This window comes from Typopeltis vanoorti, chromosome 2 (assembly GCF_054136105.1).
Source record: "Typopeltis vanoorti isolate ZY-2024b chromosome 2, IOZ_Tvanoo_1.0, whole genome shotgun sequence".
Lineage (NCBI taxonomy): Eukaryota > Metazoa > Arthropoda > Arachnida > Uropygi > Thelyphonidae > Typopeltis > Typopeltis vanoorti.
Genome location: NC_143550.1, coordinates 79,949,093 through 79,969,225, shown reverse-complemented (window position 1 = coordinate 79,969,225; position 20,133 = coordinate 79,949,093). Strand labels below are relative to the sequence as shown.

At 36.0% G+C, this 20,133-nt stretch overlaps 1 protein-coding gene across 10 annotated transcripts in view; it reads right to left on the bottom strand.

Moving 5' to 3' along the window:
- Nucleotides 1-20,133, bottom strand: part of PMCA (plasma membrane calcium-transporting ATPase 3) — a 1,392,263-nt gene that overhangs the window by 562,188 nt on the left and 809,942 nt on the right. For all 10 annotated transcript variants that reach the window (XM_090412026.1, XM_090412017.1, XM_090412079.1 and 7 more), the window contains one exon: nt 2,247-2,426. In XM_090412026.1, coding sequence (XP_090268152.1) covers nt 2,247-2,426 — 180 coding nt within the window. The remainder of the gene's footprint in view (nt 1-2,246; nt 2,427-20,133) is intronic.

Here is a 20,133-nt window from a genome sequence, read left to right as displayed (position 1 = left end):
AATGGTCAGTAATAAATAAGTTTTATTTTAATTATAAAATGTCACGAGAATGGCACTTCATTTGCTAAAATAGCATGTGAGAATTCAATAATGAATGAGTCATCTGTACGAACAATTATTCAGAGCAAAGAAAAGATTAAACAACATGGAATTAGCACCGCTTCTTATATGTCAAAAGTGATTGCGAGAAATTGATCTTCTACAACTGAAAATATGGAACGCCTTCTAATGATCTGGATCGAAGATTGTAATCAGAAAAAGATTCCTTTGAGTCAAATGATAATCCAAGCAAAAGCAACAAGTCTACATGACAAAATAAAAGAAAACGAAGGAGGTACAACCAGTGAAACTTTTATAGCAAGTCGCCGGTGGTTCTACAATTTCAAAAAGCGTATTGGACTCCATAATGTAAGAATCCAAGGTGAAAGTGCAAGTGCTGACACTAAAACTGGAGAATAATTTCCCGATGAATTGAAGGAGCTTATCAAGGAGGAAGGCTACACAGATGATCACAGATGTTCTGGAAAAGAATGCCATCACACACATTTCTAGCAGAGAAGGAAAAAACACAAGCTGGGTATAAAGTGTCCTCCTAGTAAAATTGAGGCCACTCTTATTGTACGGAGCTGAAAACCCAAGAGCTCTTAAGGGCTTTATAAAAAACAATTTACCTGTTCATTGGCACTCGAATAAAATAGCATGGGTGACTCGTTCAATTTTCGAAGACTGGTTTAAAACTTGTTTTTGCCCTGAAGTTAAAAGCTATTGTAAAAAGAATGACATTCCTTTCAAAATTTTGCATTTACTAGACACTACCAATGCGCCAGGCCATCCAACTCTATTGACTGACTTAGATGAAAATGTCAAGATTTATTTTTTCCCTCCAAACACAACATCAATTCTGCAGCTGATGAATCAAGGTGTTATCTCCACTTTCAAGGTTTACTATTTAAGACGAACTTTTGCACAATCTATTAAAGCTGTAACAGAAGAAGATTCTTGGACTTTGAGTGAATTTTGGAAGAAATTTAACATAAAAGATGCCATTCAATACATTTATGAATCTTGGCAAGAGGTGACTCAAAGCAACATGAGAGCCGTATGGCATAATATCTTGCCGCATTGTTCAAAGGACTTTGTTGCCTTTGCAACACAGAAAGAGGAAATCTCAACAGAAATTGTGCAGATGGGCAAAGATCTTGGTTTTACAAGTTTAGATTGTAACAATGTGAACGAATGTATTGATTCTCATTCAAATGATCTGGATGATGAAACCCTTTTGGAGTTGGAGCAACAACGAGCCTATGAAGCAGAAGAAGACGAAGATGACCCCACTGATGTCATGGTTGAAGAATTTTCCTTTGCTGACATTTCAACTTTTGTGAGAAAAATCGACGAAGCTTCCGACTTTCTCATAAATGCCGATCAGAATTTGGAAAGAAGCATCAGAGTAAGACAGTCTCAATAATGCCATCAAATGCTACAGAGATCTAGTACTTGAAGAGACAAAGAAAACAAGGATGGTTCAACGAACACTAAAAGACTACTTTAATAAAAAGTAAATTACTGTATGCTAAAGTTGAAGCAATATTTGTTTTGTTTTCTACAACTTTTATATCAGTTTAAAAGGATTCTATTTGTTATTTAGTTAATAAAAATAACTATTTTTTTAATTTTTAAACATTTTTATTATTCTAAAGTTTTGTAATAAACAAATTAAATTGAAAACCTTTATAAATAGACCTCGAACAACGCGGTTTTGCATAACGCGGACGCTTCTTGGAACCAATTAACCGCGCTATACAAGGTATTCCTGCACTTTTAAAACTAAAATCTACTATTCTGTAGAATTCAGAAAAGGTTTTAAGAAAGCTCTTGAATTTGCAAAATGCACATATTTGCGAATAATAAGACTATAGACCTAATGTCTGCAGACCAGATGGAGAAAGAGTGAATGTTTCCATTCAGTTTGATTAATGCTTGATTCGAAGGAAAGTCTTATGGGATTCTTCTTCATCTAGGCAGTGAAGTTAAATGGTTTTACTTGTTGACCATTTGAATAAATATGCTCTCATTTATCAGATGAGATACCATTTGATGTATTATGAAAACAAACCATGCAGTATTTAGGAAAGTTGATATCCTGTGAACCAACAATTACTGTGTGCTTAAAGGCTGATAAATAAATAAATACATAAATAAATATAATAAAATAAAAAAGAGAAATAAAATTAAATGAGACTTACATCCCCACTGCTATCCCGTATCCTTCGATTAAATTCTTTCCCTTCTAGTACTAAGAAATCTTCCCCAGGTCTGATGATACCACATTTGAGTGCAATAGAACGTGCAGTATTAACATTATCACCTGTTACCATTCTAACAGTAATCCCTGCTCTCTGGCACTTCCTAATAGCATCTGGTACCTAAAAAATAACCATTATTAATCATATTTAAAGTAAATAAAAAGAATCCCTCATAATAGAATTCTGATGTGAAACATAAAAAGTAGGGAAATTCAGTTCAAAATAATATAGATCTAAAAGCAAATAAAATAAGTAATCAAGAGACTTCATGCAAGATTATTATTCTTTTACTAGCTTACTATTATATTATTCTTGTTTCCATTCATATTTTACTCCAGCATAAGGGCACAAAAAAGTGTGTGCATGACATACTTCCCAATTATGCTATTTTTATATACAAAACAGTTGGTTTTATAATACTTTGATAATGGCATCAACTTAACTTGTCATTCAAATCAAATCCTTTAAGAGTGTGCTCTTAAAGGATTTGATTTGAATGACAATATAACCAAAACAGCTAACAATATGAAGGTGGTATAGTATATTACGTTTGTTAATTGTTCTCCAGCTGGTTTGTCTGTTTTGCAGGATAAAAAATTACATGTTTGAGAAGGTACCCTGCCATGTCTGCATAAGCTGTTAAACGTACCACTCAAATACAAGAATAATATTCAATAGATTTAACATTTTAATTTTTAAAACGCGTACAGTTAAATAGATGTTCAACAATGTTTCAAAGTACAGAAATCCCATCTTGTCCATACATCTGGAATTTTTAAAAAAATACCAAAAAACTTATTTTATTTTTACAAAACAGGATAGGATAAAGCTTTGCTAGCATTCAAGTGGACTCCAAGGAAAATGGTTTGGAGAAATATTCATTGTTGAAGTTTTGCAGCCTTTTTTAGTGAAAGGCTTTGTGAAATGAGAAAGAGGAACATTGGCAAAACTGTGAATTAAATGTACAGTCATTACCTGACAATGTATATAGAAGGAAACGAATAAATGAAAGAAGAGAGTCCTCAGCATAGTTTCAAAGGGCGAGGATAAAGATCCATCAACGATCTCATGCAACATACATTCAGAGAGAAATTGCTGGTAAGACAGTTTGCATTAGCCAGAAGACATATCATAAAATAATAGCACATTTTACTTGATCAAATGGCTTTGAGATTCAAGAACAAACAATCAAATTTCTCGACACTTTTCTTGGCATCTGTCCAAAATAGGTAAATAAACAAGATTCTTAGTTGACTAACATGACAGAATCTATACTAGTAATTATTTATGGGTTAAGACAGTGTTTCTCAACCTTTTCTGGATCATGTCCCACCTCAATGTCTCAAAGATTTTGATGCCATTTTGATGCCATTTCGACATTTTAGAAAGAAATGAATTTAGAGCAACATGATAGTAATTCAATGGTAAACATTTCTCCCTTCTCAGAAATAAATCATTTAGGCTAATTCCTAAGCTGCATGTGCAATTCCACCAGAACATGAGGATATATATATATTAAAAAAAAAATGTGACTCAAAATGTAAGTCAAGTCTGGAGAACAAATCCACAGAGCAATCGTATAAATGCTATCTAATTCTTTAGATATCCTGGTGAAAGATTAAAGAGGGGCATAGAATATTGTGAATTCTGAATAGAAACAAGAAATTTACTGAATTCATTAATAAGAAGCTCCCACACCTCTCCAAAATTTGGATGGGGGTTGAGGTAGTATTGAAGCGACAGAATTGGATCAAAAGTTGCAGTCAGTAGTACTGACAAGTTTACCAAAAAATATGGCTGCCATTTGGACACAGTACAAATTTTCTAACCAAATGTGGTCCTTTGAAAATTATTTCATATGTGCTGTTAATTTTTTGCAACTATTTTGAGCTTCAGGCCAAAATAGCTGCATGCATTTGGATTAAAAGGGAAGACAGAGATTTCAATGTAAGGCAGTTTTTCAAATGAAGAATCCTCAATAAATCAATGAATGAAATCTTCATTCAAATGAAGAAAAAAGGCTACTGATTCTTCACTTAAAGAGACTTATCAGACTTGGTAAAGAACCAACATTTTAAGGAATGAGAATTTAAAGTGGAATTATGTAAAATTAGTTTTATTGCACATTTCAGTTGTTACTGTTATATGTTTATGTTACAGAAAAATGAAAGTATTTTGAAATAAGGTGACACATTCAAACATTTCATTCCATTTACAGATGTGTAACAAAACAGATGCAGTCAAGTTTCACAACATCAAACTAATCCAAAACCCTTGGCAAAAATCCCAGAGCATAACTATTCACATAAAGGAAAGTCCCTTTTACATTTACAAATTTTCCACTAAAATAAACTATTTCTTTAATCCCAATGAGTGTGCTTGAGAAATATATTTTGTGTACGTGTGTGTGTGATAAAATAAATATAAATAAATGTCTAAATAAATATATAAATATTTATATATATATATTTTTTGCTTTATATTTTTCCTATCATCCTCCTCATGATAATATTCTGGATATGTAGTCAAGGATAATCTTTCTGTACAACAATGACGACCAAAAATTACTTTTCTGCAGCATCATAGCAACCGTAATCCAGGAGATTGATGAGGCCAGGGATTTGGGAGTGTTGGTGGGTAGGGATTTGAAGTTTAGGGGGCACATTGCAAAAGTGGCTAAATCAGCTCATCAAATCACTTGGCTTCTGAAAAATACTTTAACAAGCAGAGACAAACAAGTTATTGTTCCTCTGTATCGAGCCTTGATAAGACACCATCTAGACTACTGTGCCCAGATATGGGCGCCAGGGAGGAGATAGAGAGGATCCAGAGACGAATGACCAAGATGATAGCAGGTCTGTGGAATGAACCTTATGAGAACAGGTTGAAGATTTGTGGGTTGCAAAAATTGGTTGATAGGTGGAAAAGGGGTGATATGATTGAGACATTCAAATTACTGAAGGGTTTTTATAAGATTAATCCAGAAGATATTTTTGAGAATAGGACTGGTGGTGGGAGGACTAGGGGCTATACATGGAAGTTGGGCAAGAATGTGGTTAGTAGGGGTGTTAGAGCTAGGTTTTTTACTTGGAGAGTAGTGAATGAGTGGAATAAGCTGACAGAGTCTGTTGTGGGTGCTACGACCGTGAATGAGTTCATGGCAAGGTAAGATACTGCGTGAATGTCGAAGAGTTGTTCTTGACATGATGTTAGGGCCTCCCTCGATGAGTCTGCAGACTCCTTGGAGTTGCCCGGAATAATAATAACATTTAACAAAAAAAGAATGACAATGTGATGAGGTTATGAAACACACGATATACCAAACTTCTGAAATACTCTAGAAAATAAAATAATAAATAAATAAAAAAAAGCAGAGTTTACATGCCTCCTATGTGACATATCATCATAGATGTGAAGTGTAGCTCAGTGGAAGTGGTGCTTGCATCCTCTGCACTAAGCAGCCCAAAGATAGACTTAAGTTCAAGTCTAGCTGCTGACTGGAGAAACTTTTTCTAAGGCTTTCTTTGATTTGACTGGTGTCCGAGTCAGTCGATTTCTAGCAAGGGCAAGCATGTTTTTTCTCCTAGAAACTGAGGTTTTTTTTGTCCCACAAACTCAAGAAAATCAACTGAAGAACCCATATTATTTCAGACAGTAACACATCCTGTCAGGGTTAGGTACTAAGAGATAGCAGCACTTGTTTGCCCGTCTTGATCGCAAAAAAAAAAAAAAAAAAAAACAGCTGGTCAGAACAACTGGATAATAATTGATTGATATTTTTTTTAGATCATTACTTAGCTTTGAAAAGCAAATAACTGTGTTTTGCTAGTATTCCAGAAATTCATTCTTACAGAAAAATTCTGTTAAGTAGAGCAGTTGACCTGTGGAGGATGGTGAGATATTTAACCATCCCATGATGAATATCTTCTGGTCCTATGATAGTTGGTTTTGAAGCAAAGCAGATTTCAGTTCTTTCTTGAATGGCCTATTGTCATTTTCCAGAGAATTCAAAGTGAATAAAATTTAATGTTTTTCTGCTTTGCTTTTCAGGACCAGGATTTCTAGAGAGTAAGAGTATGTTTGCTAATGTTTATGGAAAACTTTCCCCAACTGTATCTGCAATTATTTTTGAATGTGCAATCACACATTCATTCTGTTTTTAGACCACCTTGATGTTTTGATCTAGTGAGGATGTGAATTGGATCATGAATACTTTTGTCTCTGATGGCAAATGTATCATGTGATATCTGTGATAGAATACATGTTTGCCCATGTAAAAAATGGATATCAAGGGAAAATGATGAATCCCATACATGTTATATTCTACACTCAATACACTGCAGGGTATTGAGGCCATTTACATCATCCCATAGTACAGACACAAGTAATGTGTCTGTGATATGGGTGTCTACAGGGATGGCAACTCGTCCATGGGCATATCCATCTTCCCTACACTGTCCTTGCATAAGATGGAGGTATAATACAACACAGCATTCTCACCAGATTTTAAATATCACTTGCAGATAGAAATCCACTGGACTATGTCTCAGCAAAAGGACTCAACATCATCTATGTTTTGGTGAAATCTCCAATATTTCGATTGCAGGGAGTTGTTAGTTATGTTTGGTTGATGCATCTGGATTCTGGGTTTTGGATTTGCTATTATGAGTCTTGGATTTTCCTCTTTTAGGAAAGTGTGCATGGGTAATGTCTATCTCTTTGCCTCAGGAAAGATATCCAAGATGCCATTAAATTCTACTCCATTTAAGACACTGGTAATTTAATAGTTTTATTTACTTCCTGAGAGGAAGGGGTGAGCAGAAGTATACATACCATCAACTAATGGATCTGAAAGTATGTCTTTTATTATCTGAGGATCATATATCAGTTTATCAGAAATCTTCAGGTTATGATCATATCTGAAAGATATGATTCATTGATTATTTTTTGAACTAGTGATGGAAAATATGGTGGAAGCATTTTTGGTATGTTTTCAATAGTGAGGCGATATGCATCCCCTCAGTATGTTCTGCTCTCTCTTGAGTTTTTGAATCTCTTTTTCATTCTTCCACCTTTAGATGCTGTGAAGTAGGCTAGATGTTCTCACTTGCAGTCATCCCATTTGGGTGTTTGGCATTTTCAGTCTTCATTCTCATGCTCTTTACAGCCACAACTGGCACAGAAGGCAGAGTTACAACAGGCAGTTTGAGCATGATGACTTATTTTTGACATTTAAGCAGCATATAGGGTTCAGAATATACAGTCTAACATGACAACTTAGATACCTGGTTTTCACTGATGCTGGAGGATTTTTAGTCCTGGTTGGTACTAGGATAACATTATGTATGAGAATTGTTCTTATGGATATCACACCTCGATCTTTTAATTCAAGGGTAAATCACCTTATCAGGACCACTGAGGAGGTCTAATATTTAATATTTATTTCTCAGGCTGTAATATTACAATTCTAATATTACAGCCTGAGAAAATGTTAATTTATTTTCTCGTAACTGATGACAACACATAATGATAAGAAAATAGTATTTATTGACTTATTCGCTGATATTATATCCAGCATCTTCACTTCAGAGCCCAAAAAAGAGTTTGTCATAGTACACGAAACAACAATAATTTGATATAAGAGTTAGTAGTGAGTAGTGACTAGTTTAAAAAATTGTAACGGACAACACAAGGAACTAAAGTCCTAATTGGTGCCATCTATGTTGGAAAAAGAGAGAAAACAAGTATTAATTAGATCTTAAAATGACTATCTAACAGATTTCTGGTAAATTTATACAGCCATACTTGCTGAGGTTTGGAGTATGCTATAAAGCTGATGTTGATTCCAAAAATAAATGTCTCTGACTTATGACTTCTGTGTAGCAATTTTGTTTTCCTCAATTTGATCCCGTGTGAAGGAGTATCCAAGGCATGGTCTGCTGGACCCGACTTGCCATAACAATAGTGCCGGATGTATTAATCCCACTGTTATACCAAATTATTGTTATTTTGTGTACTGTGACCTGCTGTTTTTGTGCTCTGAAGATGTTGCATATAATACCAGCGAAATATCAGCAAATAAGTCAATAAATATTAATTATTTTCTTATCATTCCTTGTTGTCATCAGTACTGTGAAAATAAATTAACATGTACCGCCAACAAATAAGCATTTCCAAGCATTTGAAAACCCTGGAGAAAAGTTCAGAGGATATTACAATGATAACATCACCTGAATGGAGTTTTTTTCACAACTTTTAGGAATCCAGCTAACCTTTCACAATCTGTCTGGATAAAAAAAAGGTGATATTTTCCAAATCAGACATTCATCTGTCAAACATACAACAAGAAAAGATTTTATATTTGTATATGACTTTGATGTTTTCTATTTCATTTCTTGCTCTATTCAGATGTTGCTATGGTTTCCATACTCAGCTTGGGCTGTTGAGGATCTTAATAAACCTGCAGATGAAAGACCCGTTCTCAGCAGGAGGAAGAATTCAGAGTTCCTCAGACACAATGCAGTGACACATAGATGCCCACTATACAGCAAACAATTTATCATTTGAATTACAGGGCTAACCTGAACAATACACCAGCACAACAGCAAACTTTTGGCCCTAAAAGAGACTGCAGACTTATTGAAAACACCACTTGCTCTTGTAGGTCAACCAGCCAACTGATCCTGGCAGGACCATCCATGACTGTCCATGTTACCAAAGAAGGGGAAAAAGTGCAAGGAAGGGACTAAACTAACTTGGAGCTCCCTTGCTCATAGCAAACACACCAGCAGGGCAATGGATCTCAGTAGTATGGAGAAACAGAACAGTAAAAAAGATCCATAAAAGTAGAGCAAAGAATATAATACACAAAGCAATAACAGAAAAAGATGAAGAAAGAAAAGGCCAGTACTATCACGATCTGTGAGAGGTACTACCCTCTATCTCAAACAGACATCTCACTTGGAGGGGAAAACAAATGGCATGACCAGTATAGTATCCAGCTTCAGAATTGGTGGCCAGATGTGGAAGTATGCAACTGCTTTATTATTGTGTCAATCAATTTTTATAAAAGAGATATCAGGAAGGCCTCTAGGGAGATATCCAACTGTTTAATAAAAAATACTAGGTTGAGTAAGGTGATAATGAAAGATTCTTATATGGAGTACCTAAAAGACAATTAGAATTAGGCTAGAACTAGGGACAAATCATAACAGATAGCAGTTGCCCAGTGCATTTTCATGTGAAGAGATCATAGTAGACATATTGATGGGGGTTTGCTTTAAAGTAACTTACAAGGCTAAGTATCTCACTGTAACAGTGGATAAGGAGTAAGTGCAAAAGTACGGAATATGAATAGTAAGTATAATACTAAGCATTATACTTACCCATAAGGATATGTGCTTTGCATTATTGGAGATAATAAGGCAAGTGATCAGAACTTACTCCACCTTTACCACGAGTTGTCCCAGTCCTGAAAATACTTCAGGTGCAAACTTTGTTTGCTTACACTTGGATAAAGAATTAAACCAAATATATAACAATTATCATTATTACCCCAAGACCTCATGGAGTCAAAGACTCATCTGGGAGGTCCTTTTATCATGCACACACAGCTCATCATACCATGTTTTAAACACACTCAAACTCCTTGCATACACCACACTCTCAGGCAAGGCATTCCAATCATTTACAACTCTGCACGAAAAAAACCTTCCTCTCACTCCCCTACTCACACACTCTTTATACAGTTTCCAGGGATGATCTCTGGTTCTTCCCCGATCTCCCACTATTTTCTGTAGAACTTCTCCAGCATTGATCCTATAACAACCCCTTACCAACTTGTAGGTCTCTATCATATCTCCCCTCTTCCTCCAGTCCAATAGACTCTGCAAATTACATCTTCTCAATCTTTCCTCATACTTGACATTCCAGAGGTCAGAAACTACCTTAGTCAGTCGCCTTTGGACCCCCCCCCCCCAACATCTTCTCATCCTTCTGAAAACCTGGTGACCAAATCTGGGTACAATAGTCCATGTGTGGCTTAACCAAAGCCTTATACAATGGAACAAGAATCTCCCTACTTCTACAAGTCAGTGTCCTTCGCATCATGAAGGGTAGATCATGCCTCAGTAACTTGCTCACGTTTTATAACACAGTGACAGCTGAACTGGATAGGGGTAATGGGTTTACAGTGATACTACTGGACCTTGCCAAGGCCTTTGACAGGATACCACATGGAACCCTAATCAGTAAACTGGAGCAGATGGGGATAGATATAGGGTTGGTAAGATGGATAGGAGAGTGGTTGAAGGAGAGACACCAGAGAGTGGTTTATTCAGGAGTGGAGTCAAAAAGATGTCTTGTGACTAGTGGAGTGCCGCAGGGCTCTGTTCTTGGACCACTGCTTTTCAATTTGTTCATCAATGATATTGGAAAGGATTTGAGAGGAAGTGTTCACTTGTTGGCTGATGATGCAAAGTTGGGTAGAGCAATTGTGAGTGCACAGGATGTCAAAATTTTACAGGATGATTTGGATAGTTTGGAGGACTGGGCTAGGAAAAATGGATGTCAGTTAAATGTGGCATAGTGTAAGGTTATGCACTTTGGGGTGAAAAGAATAGCAGCAGTATATCGCATAGGTGGAACCGTACTCCAGGAGATTGATGAGGCCAGGGATTTGGATGTGTTGGTGGATAGGGAGTTGAAGTTTAGGGGGCACATTGCAAAAGTAACTAAAACAGCTCACCAAATCACTTGGCTTATGAAAAATACTTTAACATGCAGAGACAAACAAGTTATTGTTCCTCTGTATCGAGCCTTGATAAGACCCCATCTGGACTTCTGTGCCCAGTTATGGGCACCAGGGTTTCTTCGTGATGGGGAGGAAGTGGAGAGGGTCCAGAGACGAGTGACCAAGATGATAGCAGGTCTGTGGAATGAACCTTATGAGAATAGGTTGAGGATTTGTGGGTTGCAGAAATTAGATGATAGGCGAAGGAGGGGTGATATGATTGAGACATTCAAATTACTGAAGGGTTTTTATAAGATAGATCCAGAAGATATTTTTGAAAATATGACTGGTGGTGGGAGGACTAGGGGCCATGCATGGAAGCTGGGCAAGAGCGTGGTTGACAAGGGTGTTAGAGCTAGGTTTTTTACTTGGAGAGTGGTGAATGAGTGGAATAAGCTTCCAGAGTCTGTTGTGGGTGCTACGACCGTGAATGAGTTCAAGGCAAGATATGATAGATACTGCGTAAATGTTGAATAGTTGTTCCAGACATGATGTTAGGGCCTCCCTCGATGAGTCTGTCGACTCCTTGGAGTTTCCCGGAACAACAATAATAATAATAATCATCATTCCCAGAAGCATTTGTGTTGTCTTCACAATTTTGGCTATGTGTCCCCTAAATTTTAGATCCTTATCCACTACCACCCCCAGATCTCTTATTTCCTCCACCTCCAACAATATATCCTCATCAAGCATAAATTCTGCATCTCATCTTTGTTTTCCAAATTTTAAAACCTTACATTTTGCAACATTGAAATCACATCCCCATTTCCGTGCCCAATTACTCAATTTATTCAAGTCTTCTTGTAAAGCCACAACATTTTCACTACTCTTCATGGTTCGTCCCAACTTTGTATCATCTACAAACAACTGAATATCTGTATCCAAATCTCCACTAATATCATTGATATACAAGTTAAACAGTAATGGCCCTAAAACAGACCTCTGAGGCACTCCATTAGCGACTTTCCTTTTCCTGGATATCGCTCCCCCCATACACAACTTGTTGATACTTATCAGATAGCCAGTCACCAATACAATGCACTAATCTAATATCCAACCTTTCGTGCACTTTTATTTATAAGGACAGAACTGGAGATGGCCCTGCTTGTGGAATAGCTATTATAGTGGGCAACCATACTTCTTGCAAACATATCCAGTTTTATACTGCTCTGGAAACAGTAGTGATTCGCCTATCTGTGGGATTTTATTACAGTATGTTCCATTTAATACCACCAGTTTGTGAAGTAAATGAGATTGATCTTGATGGAAGTTTTTTCACTTGGCTATACTACTAGAGCAGATGGGGTATTAAATGGAACATATTGTAATAAAATCCCACAGATAGGCGAATCACTACTGTTTCCAGAGCAGTATAAAACTGGATATGTTTGCAAGAAGTATGGTTGCCCACTATAATAGCTATTCCACAAGCAGGGCCATCTCCAGTTCTGTCCTTATAAATAAAAGTGAAATTCCTTAAAAGACAGAACCTGAACTGAGTTTTAAATGTTTCTTGCAGACAGAAACAGATTATTGATATTATCAATATTTTGGTGCAGGGCTTGACAAATATGCTTGCTTACTTACCTATGGCAAGTAGATTTTGACAGCTAGCATGTAGCTGCAGACTGAATAAAATAATCCTTTTTCATTAAAAAAAATTCCAAAAAAATCTTTTAAACTTGAAAGTCAGATGCAGCACCCATCAGTCTGTGGAGCTTCTATTGACTTACTGGAACATATCATAAAAAAATGGATAGGCAAGTACATATTTTGCATGGCAAAAAGGAGCTTGCATAGTGTCTTGAGTACTATTTTGGTGAAACCCATGAAGGTTTTACTGCAAAAATTTTCCTATTGTTTTGGCTTTAGACTTGTCCATTTTCCGAGCATTTGAGGCCAATAAACATAAACCTGATAAAGGTACAACTAATTTTGAAAGTATGGGTGGCTAGTGTCTATCTTTTCCTCTGGAAAAATGTTCAATTCATCACCTGATGCATCAGGATTTTCAGTAGATAGAGAAGATTCCATTTTTTTTGTGGATATATCTAGTGGTTTCTTTTTCAATGAAACTGTTGCCATAATTTTCTTGATAAGTGGATTCTCATCAAATGGTATCATTTTAGGAAATGGTCCAGGAGTTATACCATAACAGTTTGAGCAAGTAATTTACTTCACAGAGAAGAACTGATGATCATAAAGTTCAGGAATGTTGAAATTATCAGGTTTTGAAATAGGCATATGAGTTCAATATGCTTTTCATGTTTTCTTATCTAGATGATGTACCTGATAGCTGACACATTTAACTTTTTTTTTGCAGAGGAAGATTTCTTATCATGCTCTTTTCTACCCATTAGTAGTAAAGAGCATAATTCCCACCCTCTGGGGTAACAGGGTTATCCCAGAGGGTGGGAATAAAAGGCTTACTACAACAACACTGTTGACCCTTGCAGGCAAGTCCACTAGCCAATTGATGTTGGCCGGCCCATCCAGGACCTCCCCACCCCCATTTTGCTGAAGCAGAGGTCAAAGTCATGCATGACTACCAGAATCTTCCTTCCTGGATGTGGCAAACACAGAGGTAGGGTGTTGGATTCCAGTGATGGTGCTTTGGAAAACAGGACAGTAAAAAGACTCAGGAGAAATAGAGCAAAGAACAGGGAAGACAATGAAAGAAAAAGAGGAGGAATGATGGGGAGCTGTTCATAGTGTAGGGGAGAGATAAAAGAATGGCAGTCCCATTGTATAGTCCTGATCAGATCACATTAGGATTATTGTACTCAGAGCTGGTCGCGAGATTTTGAAGAGGATGAAGTAACCTTGGAGAGTGTATAAGAGATGGATAACAAAAATGACATCAGCATTGTTGAGTGCTTGCTACAAGGACAGACTAAGGATATGAAAATTGCAGTTTACGTGTTATCAGAAGGTGAAGGGATAATGTAATTGAGACATATTATCCCTTCCATATTATCCTATCCAAAGATGATGATAGGTAGTTTAATATACTGATAATGGGGAAATTTTTTCAGATGAGAGTGTATGTAGTAAATATGTTTAAGAAGTAACATGATAAATTTTCTGTTAGGATGGGTCTTAAATGATAAGCCTTATGACTCCATGGAAGTCAGGAATAATAATACTACTATCATCATCAAATTCCTGATATATACCCTCAAGGGGTGTACAGGATATGATAGCACAACATGAAAAATTTACATCATTACAAACTTCCAATCTACAATTTTCCTTCAAATCAGTTTCTTAAATCTCAAGACTCCAATATTATCAGGTCTTATATTTCTGTCTTCTAAGGCACTTTTTACTGTATAAATTCACCTATATCTTGGTCTTCCTCTGGGTCTTTTTCCTGCAAATGAAGCAGTGCATTTGTTTTGCTAATCCTTCCTCTCTCATTCTGTTTAAGTGACCATACCACCTGAGATTAGCTCTGCTAATGCATTTATGGATGCTGACAATATCAAGTTCTTTCCTAATATCCTTGTTTTTAATATGATATTGCCACTGATGCCATCTGTTCATGCCCTTAATCTTTCTCAGGACTCTCATATCTGCAGTCTCTAGTCATTGGTCAAGTGTTTTACTTCTAACCCAGGTCTCAGATCCATAAGTTATAATTGGTTTAAACACTATCTTGTATACAGCTAATTTAATATTTTGGCTAATTTTTCTCTTATTCCATATAAATTTATTCAGTTGACTTCCTACCATACCAGTGTTGTTGATTTTGTTGTCTAGTTCCATATTTAACTTACCATCTTCACTAAAAATCATGCCTACAGAGCTAAAATGTTTTACTTGTTCTATAAGTTCTCCATTCACAATGCAGTTGACATTTTCAATGTTTCTGCCTATTTTCATTGCCTTTGTCTTTTTATTGCTGACTTTCATACCATATCTATTACAACAGTTATTCAATTTAGTCAGGGAATCTTGTAGACTTGTAGCGGATTTATTTAGAAGTATAACATCATCTGCATAAAGCAAAGAGCTGACATTAACATCTCCAATTTTGATATCATGTTTAATACCACTTTCCTTCATAATGTGATCCATATAAATAATGAATAAGAGAGGGGATAATGTACATTCTTGTCAGACACCAGATTTAACATTAAACCATCTTCGTGTACTTCCTTCAATTTTAACTGCTGACTTACAACTCAAATAAAGACTAAATATTGCTTGATATAATGCCCCATTAACACCATATAACTGTAGCATTTGGAACAGCTTCTCTCTTGGCAGCTTGTCATATGCCTTTTCCAGATCTACAAAAATTAAATACAGATCTTTGTTATGTTCCCATGATTTCCCACCTATCTGTCGTAAAGTGAAAATCTGATCCTGACAGCCTCTATTTCGCCTGAATCCAGCTTGTTCTTCACCAAGCTTCTCTTCCACAATACTTCTCAACTGTTTCTCAAGTATACTTGCATATATCTTACCAGGAACAGTCAGTAATGAAATACCTCTGTAATTCTCATATTCAGTTTTATTTCCCTTTTTATATATGAGTATAATGAGAGTTCTACTCCAATCGTCTGGAATTTGTCTCTCTGTCCAGGCCTTCTGAACTATGCAGTGCAGTGCAGCAACTGTACGACTTTTATACCACCATACTTGAGCATTTCTGGTTCGAATATCATCTACTTCTGCTGCCTTTTCAAATTTCAAGCTTTTGATGGCTTTTTCTACTTCAAGTATAAATATGTATTCCTGACTGCATGCCTGGTCAGTTTTTTACCACTGTGCTGTCATCACTGCTTGTTTCATTTAGCAGTTTTTCAAAGTAATTATTCCATATTTCAAGGATATCTTTTTCTCTTGTTTTCATGTCATCTTTATCATCTCTAATTCCTTTTACAGCACTCTTTCCTCCATTTCTGAGCTTCTTCAACAACCCAGAATATCTTGCTACCTTCTTGATATTTATTTTCTATGTCCTTGCCAAAATCCTCCTATGACTTTTGTTTAGCCAGTTCTACACAGTGTTTAGCTTTCTTACATTTGTCCATGTATTCTCTAAGAGCACAAGCTGACTTATTTGCCAGGAACTTTTGATATTTTTCTATTCTTGCACACAACCTCACCACATGCCTTTCTGGCTGAATCAATCAGGGTTTTCTTCAGGGCTTGTCACTGAATCTCCAAAGTTTGGTTCTGCTGTCAAACTCTTTCATTTTTTCTTGAATAATATTTGTGTATTTTATTCTACAGTTCACATCTGAGAGCTGCTCAACTTTTATTCACTTTAAAACTTTCTTACATGTTATTCTTTTCAATGTGAAATTCAATTTTATCCTGCTCAAGACTAAATAGTGATCACTTCCAATTTCAAAATCCTCTGTACACTCTGGTGTCCTGCACCAGGGAGTAAACATCACTATCAACAATAACATAGTCAATGAGACTTTTCTTATTCCTTGCCTCTTCTCTCCATGTGAATTTGTGCACATTTTTATGTTGGAACATGGTGTTAGTAATAACCAGTCCATGTCCTGTGCAGAAATCCAACAGGTATTTGCCATTATTAGCTTTGCTCTTTTCTCCAAATTTTCCCAAAACATTTTTGTATGGCTGACAATCACTTCCCACTCTGCGATTTAGATCCCCAACAAGGACTAACTTTTCCTTTTTCATTGTGTCAGTAGCTTTCTCTAGAGCCTCAAAAAATTCCTCCACTTCTACCTTAGTAGAACCTTCTGTGGGACCATAGGCACAAAAAAAGTCTCGTTTTCCAGTTCCCCATTCTGATATTTGTCCAAATCACTCTACTTGACACTGCCTGCCATTCAAGAAGATGAGCCTCGTATTTTCTGTTGAATACTATGGCTACTCCTTCTTTTCATTGATTGTCATTGCCTGAATATAACATTTTGTATTTATTGCTCAGAAAGGTCTCAGCAGTTTGTCTTTTTTTGTTTCAGTCACCCCTATTATGTCGATCTGGTACTTATTCAATTCCTCAATGAGCTTCATTTCTTTGCCATTCAGGCTTCTTATGTTGATAGTACCGATGTTTAACTCTGGTGATGTTGAGTTGAGGTAAGTTTTAGATTTGTTCCAGTAGCTGACTTTTCACTGTTTGCCCTAGTTCTCTGGTGAAAACAACGGGGGGGGGCTTGTTTGCCACATTCTCTGCCATGCTACTTCGGCATACTCTGTTCCCGTATGCCGAGCAATTTCACTTCTTCAAGGTCAGTACGGTAATCTCATTGCTGGCGGTAGGCGTCATACGAGTATACTCATATGACGCTTACCGCTAGCTCCACAAGCCAGGCATTTTCACTTCTTCAAGGTCAGTACGGTAATCTTGTTGCCGGTGGTAAGTGTCATACGAGTATACTCATAGCTGGCTCGTGCAGCTCATACACCAACTACGAGTATACTCATAGTTGGCAGCGAACGTGTTAATTGTGTGACGCCCCAGCAGGCATGGAATTCTGTCATGTTGTACCATCATTTAAAATTTTGGTTTAAGCCAATAAAATATAATTTGGTTGGCTAAATCCTAAATTGCCAGCCCATCCTCATTCATTCAGTATCCAGGTAGATACTGTTAAATTGTGAATGAAGCCATGTTATGTAATTCATTATTTTTCATTCACATTTAACATTGCTTATTAAATATTAATCATGGTTCATATAAATTTATTTATTATTCCTTAATTAAGAATTACTAATTAAATATTTACTCAAAATCTGTCCTGCTATTAACTTATAAAATAATAATATGTTTAGAATTTTGTGTAACTAAATATATATGGTGTAACGTAAAGTGTTAATTTATATTTAACTGTATACGTAATCAAAAAGTTAAAGAAGTAGCTTAAATATTCTGTTGTTTTATTTTGTGAAATATTTAATGTTATGTAATCACTCATGAATAATATTAGACCATACATTACATTAGCGAAATGTTTACGTGCAGTCTGTTGTCATGGAGACGCACGCGTAAACAACCACGAGTGGAGTAGAGCATGGCGTTCGAACGTAAGGTGGGAGTGAAGGTCATAGATATATAGAGAGAGATATATAGGGAGAAAGGAAAAGAAGAGGGAGGTTATAGATAAGATAGATGAGATAGAGAAGAATTATTATTAAGAAGGAGGAGAGAGTTTTGCGGAACCAAGATTATATAATCCTCAGGGCAGAGATTTATGAGTATGGTGTTCGGAAGTGAACCTATAAGTAGTGAAACATAAAGTTTAATGTTATAAGCGAAAACTGCTGTTGTTATGAAGAAAGGTTGATACCGTAATCAGATAAAAGGAAACTGGACAGTCAATGCGAAAATTCTGATTAGTTCTAGTTAATCTGGATTACGATTAAATTCTATGTTGCCCTAGGAAAAGGTTATATTGGTTACTTGGAGAAAAGTGAACAGGAAAAGATATTAGTACCTAATTACTGTTGTATGGAATAGCGAAGTGCGACTTACAGTAATACAGTTTAAACTATGAAGAATATTTGTTATGTGTGTTCCGCTAATGTTAATTAAGTTAATTCATAAGTGCTCTCTCAATAATTTGATGTATTGAAGAATTTGTCTGGTAAGAGTAGTTGTATAAGTTTCTCTATTCTAGCATTAACTGTAATATACCTCCGATGCTCAAGGTCCGGGAATATATTTGATTGGAATATAGCTTACGTAGTTTATTGCCTGCTGTGAATATAAACATTGAGCTGATAGATTTGTGAAGACTGAATAAAATGTGAAATTGTTATATTAACTTGAGAGAAGAAGATTTGTGTTTTTGAGACTGTGAATAGTATATGAAAGTTAGAACATTGAATTAGCATCAGTGACCTAAGACGAAGTGTTAAGTTAATTGTATAGTTCCATTTTAAAATAGAGTTCTTGTATTTGTTAACCATATCATATATTAAATGTTTTATTTTGTTGATCTAAATATTGTGTTTGCCTGAATTCCTTATTATTGCACCGTTCATAAATATTCGAATCTTGCGGGAACCCCAAGTAAAAATGATAATAGATGATTCGGCCTAATGAGATGACTGTTAACTTAATTTAGAACTGATCCTACTATTTATATAGACTAATCTAAGAATAGGGTGGCGCAGTATAAATATAAATTTCCCTACTTTTGGATCGGTGATCATTTCGTAATTAGTTGTATTATTCATAAAAGTGACTTGAAACTAGATAGAATTAAAACACGACAGAAAAGAGTCGTCACGACAATACCTAACAGGGTGCACCACAAGAAGGTGAAGATTGGACGTTAGGTCAGAAGCCCTGGTCGGTTCTCTACATCCCTTTGTAGGCTATGTGGAGGTCTCCTCTCGGTTATATAGCTTTGACACTTACACATTAGTATAATAATACTAATAAAACAATATTTTCACTTTCTCATGAGACTGAAGAATTTCTTTCATAGTGGTGAGTTTCTGTGTTTCCAAACACTTGCTTTCTGATTTGAATCTGTCATAATATCTAATCTAAAATGATTTAAAATGTTTATGGATGAAAAAAAAAAAAGTTCACTGAGATAAAGCAGAACCCATCTTGTATATCTACAGCTCAACTTCAACAATGTGTGAATCCTTTCCGATGACACATTTAAACTGGCAGAGCAATTTCCATAACAATAATCCTCTGTTCTTCAACAATCAATTATCTTTTATGTTAATTGGATCTGTGATGGTTGAATGATCTCCCTTCAGCATTGTTCAACAAGCATTGCCACCACCTTTAAAATGTTTGTTACCTACCTAATGGTGCTCAGTTCGCTGCCTCTGTGAGGTTCAGTCAGCAATCTGTAGCATCTGAAATGTCTCTTGAACTTTTTTTGAGTTTTGTTTCCTACAAAATTCTACAGCAAACATTGTCTTAAAATATATAAAACATCCCTTTTTTTACTATGAAAATTACACACATGCATGCATGTACGCACACAACAGAACACAACCACCACCATTGCACTGCGGGTATCAGATGTTAAGTTACAAGTTAATGCATTTGTGCATTAACTTAATTGCATTTGT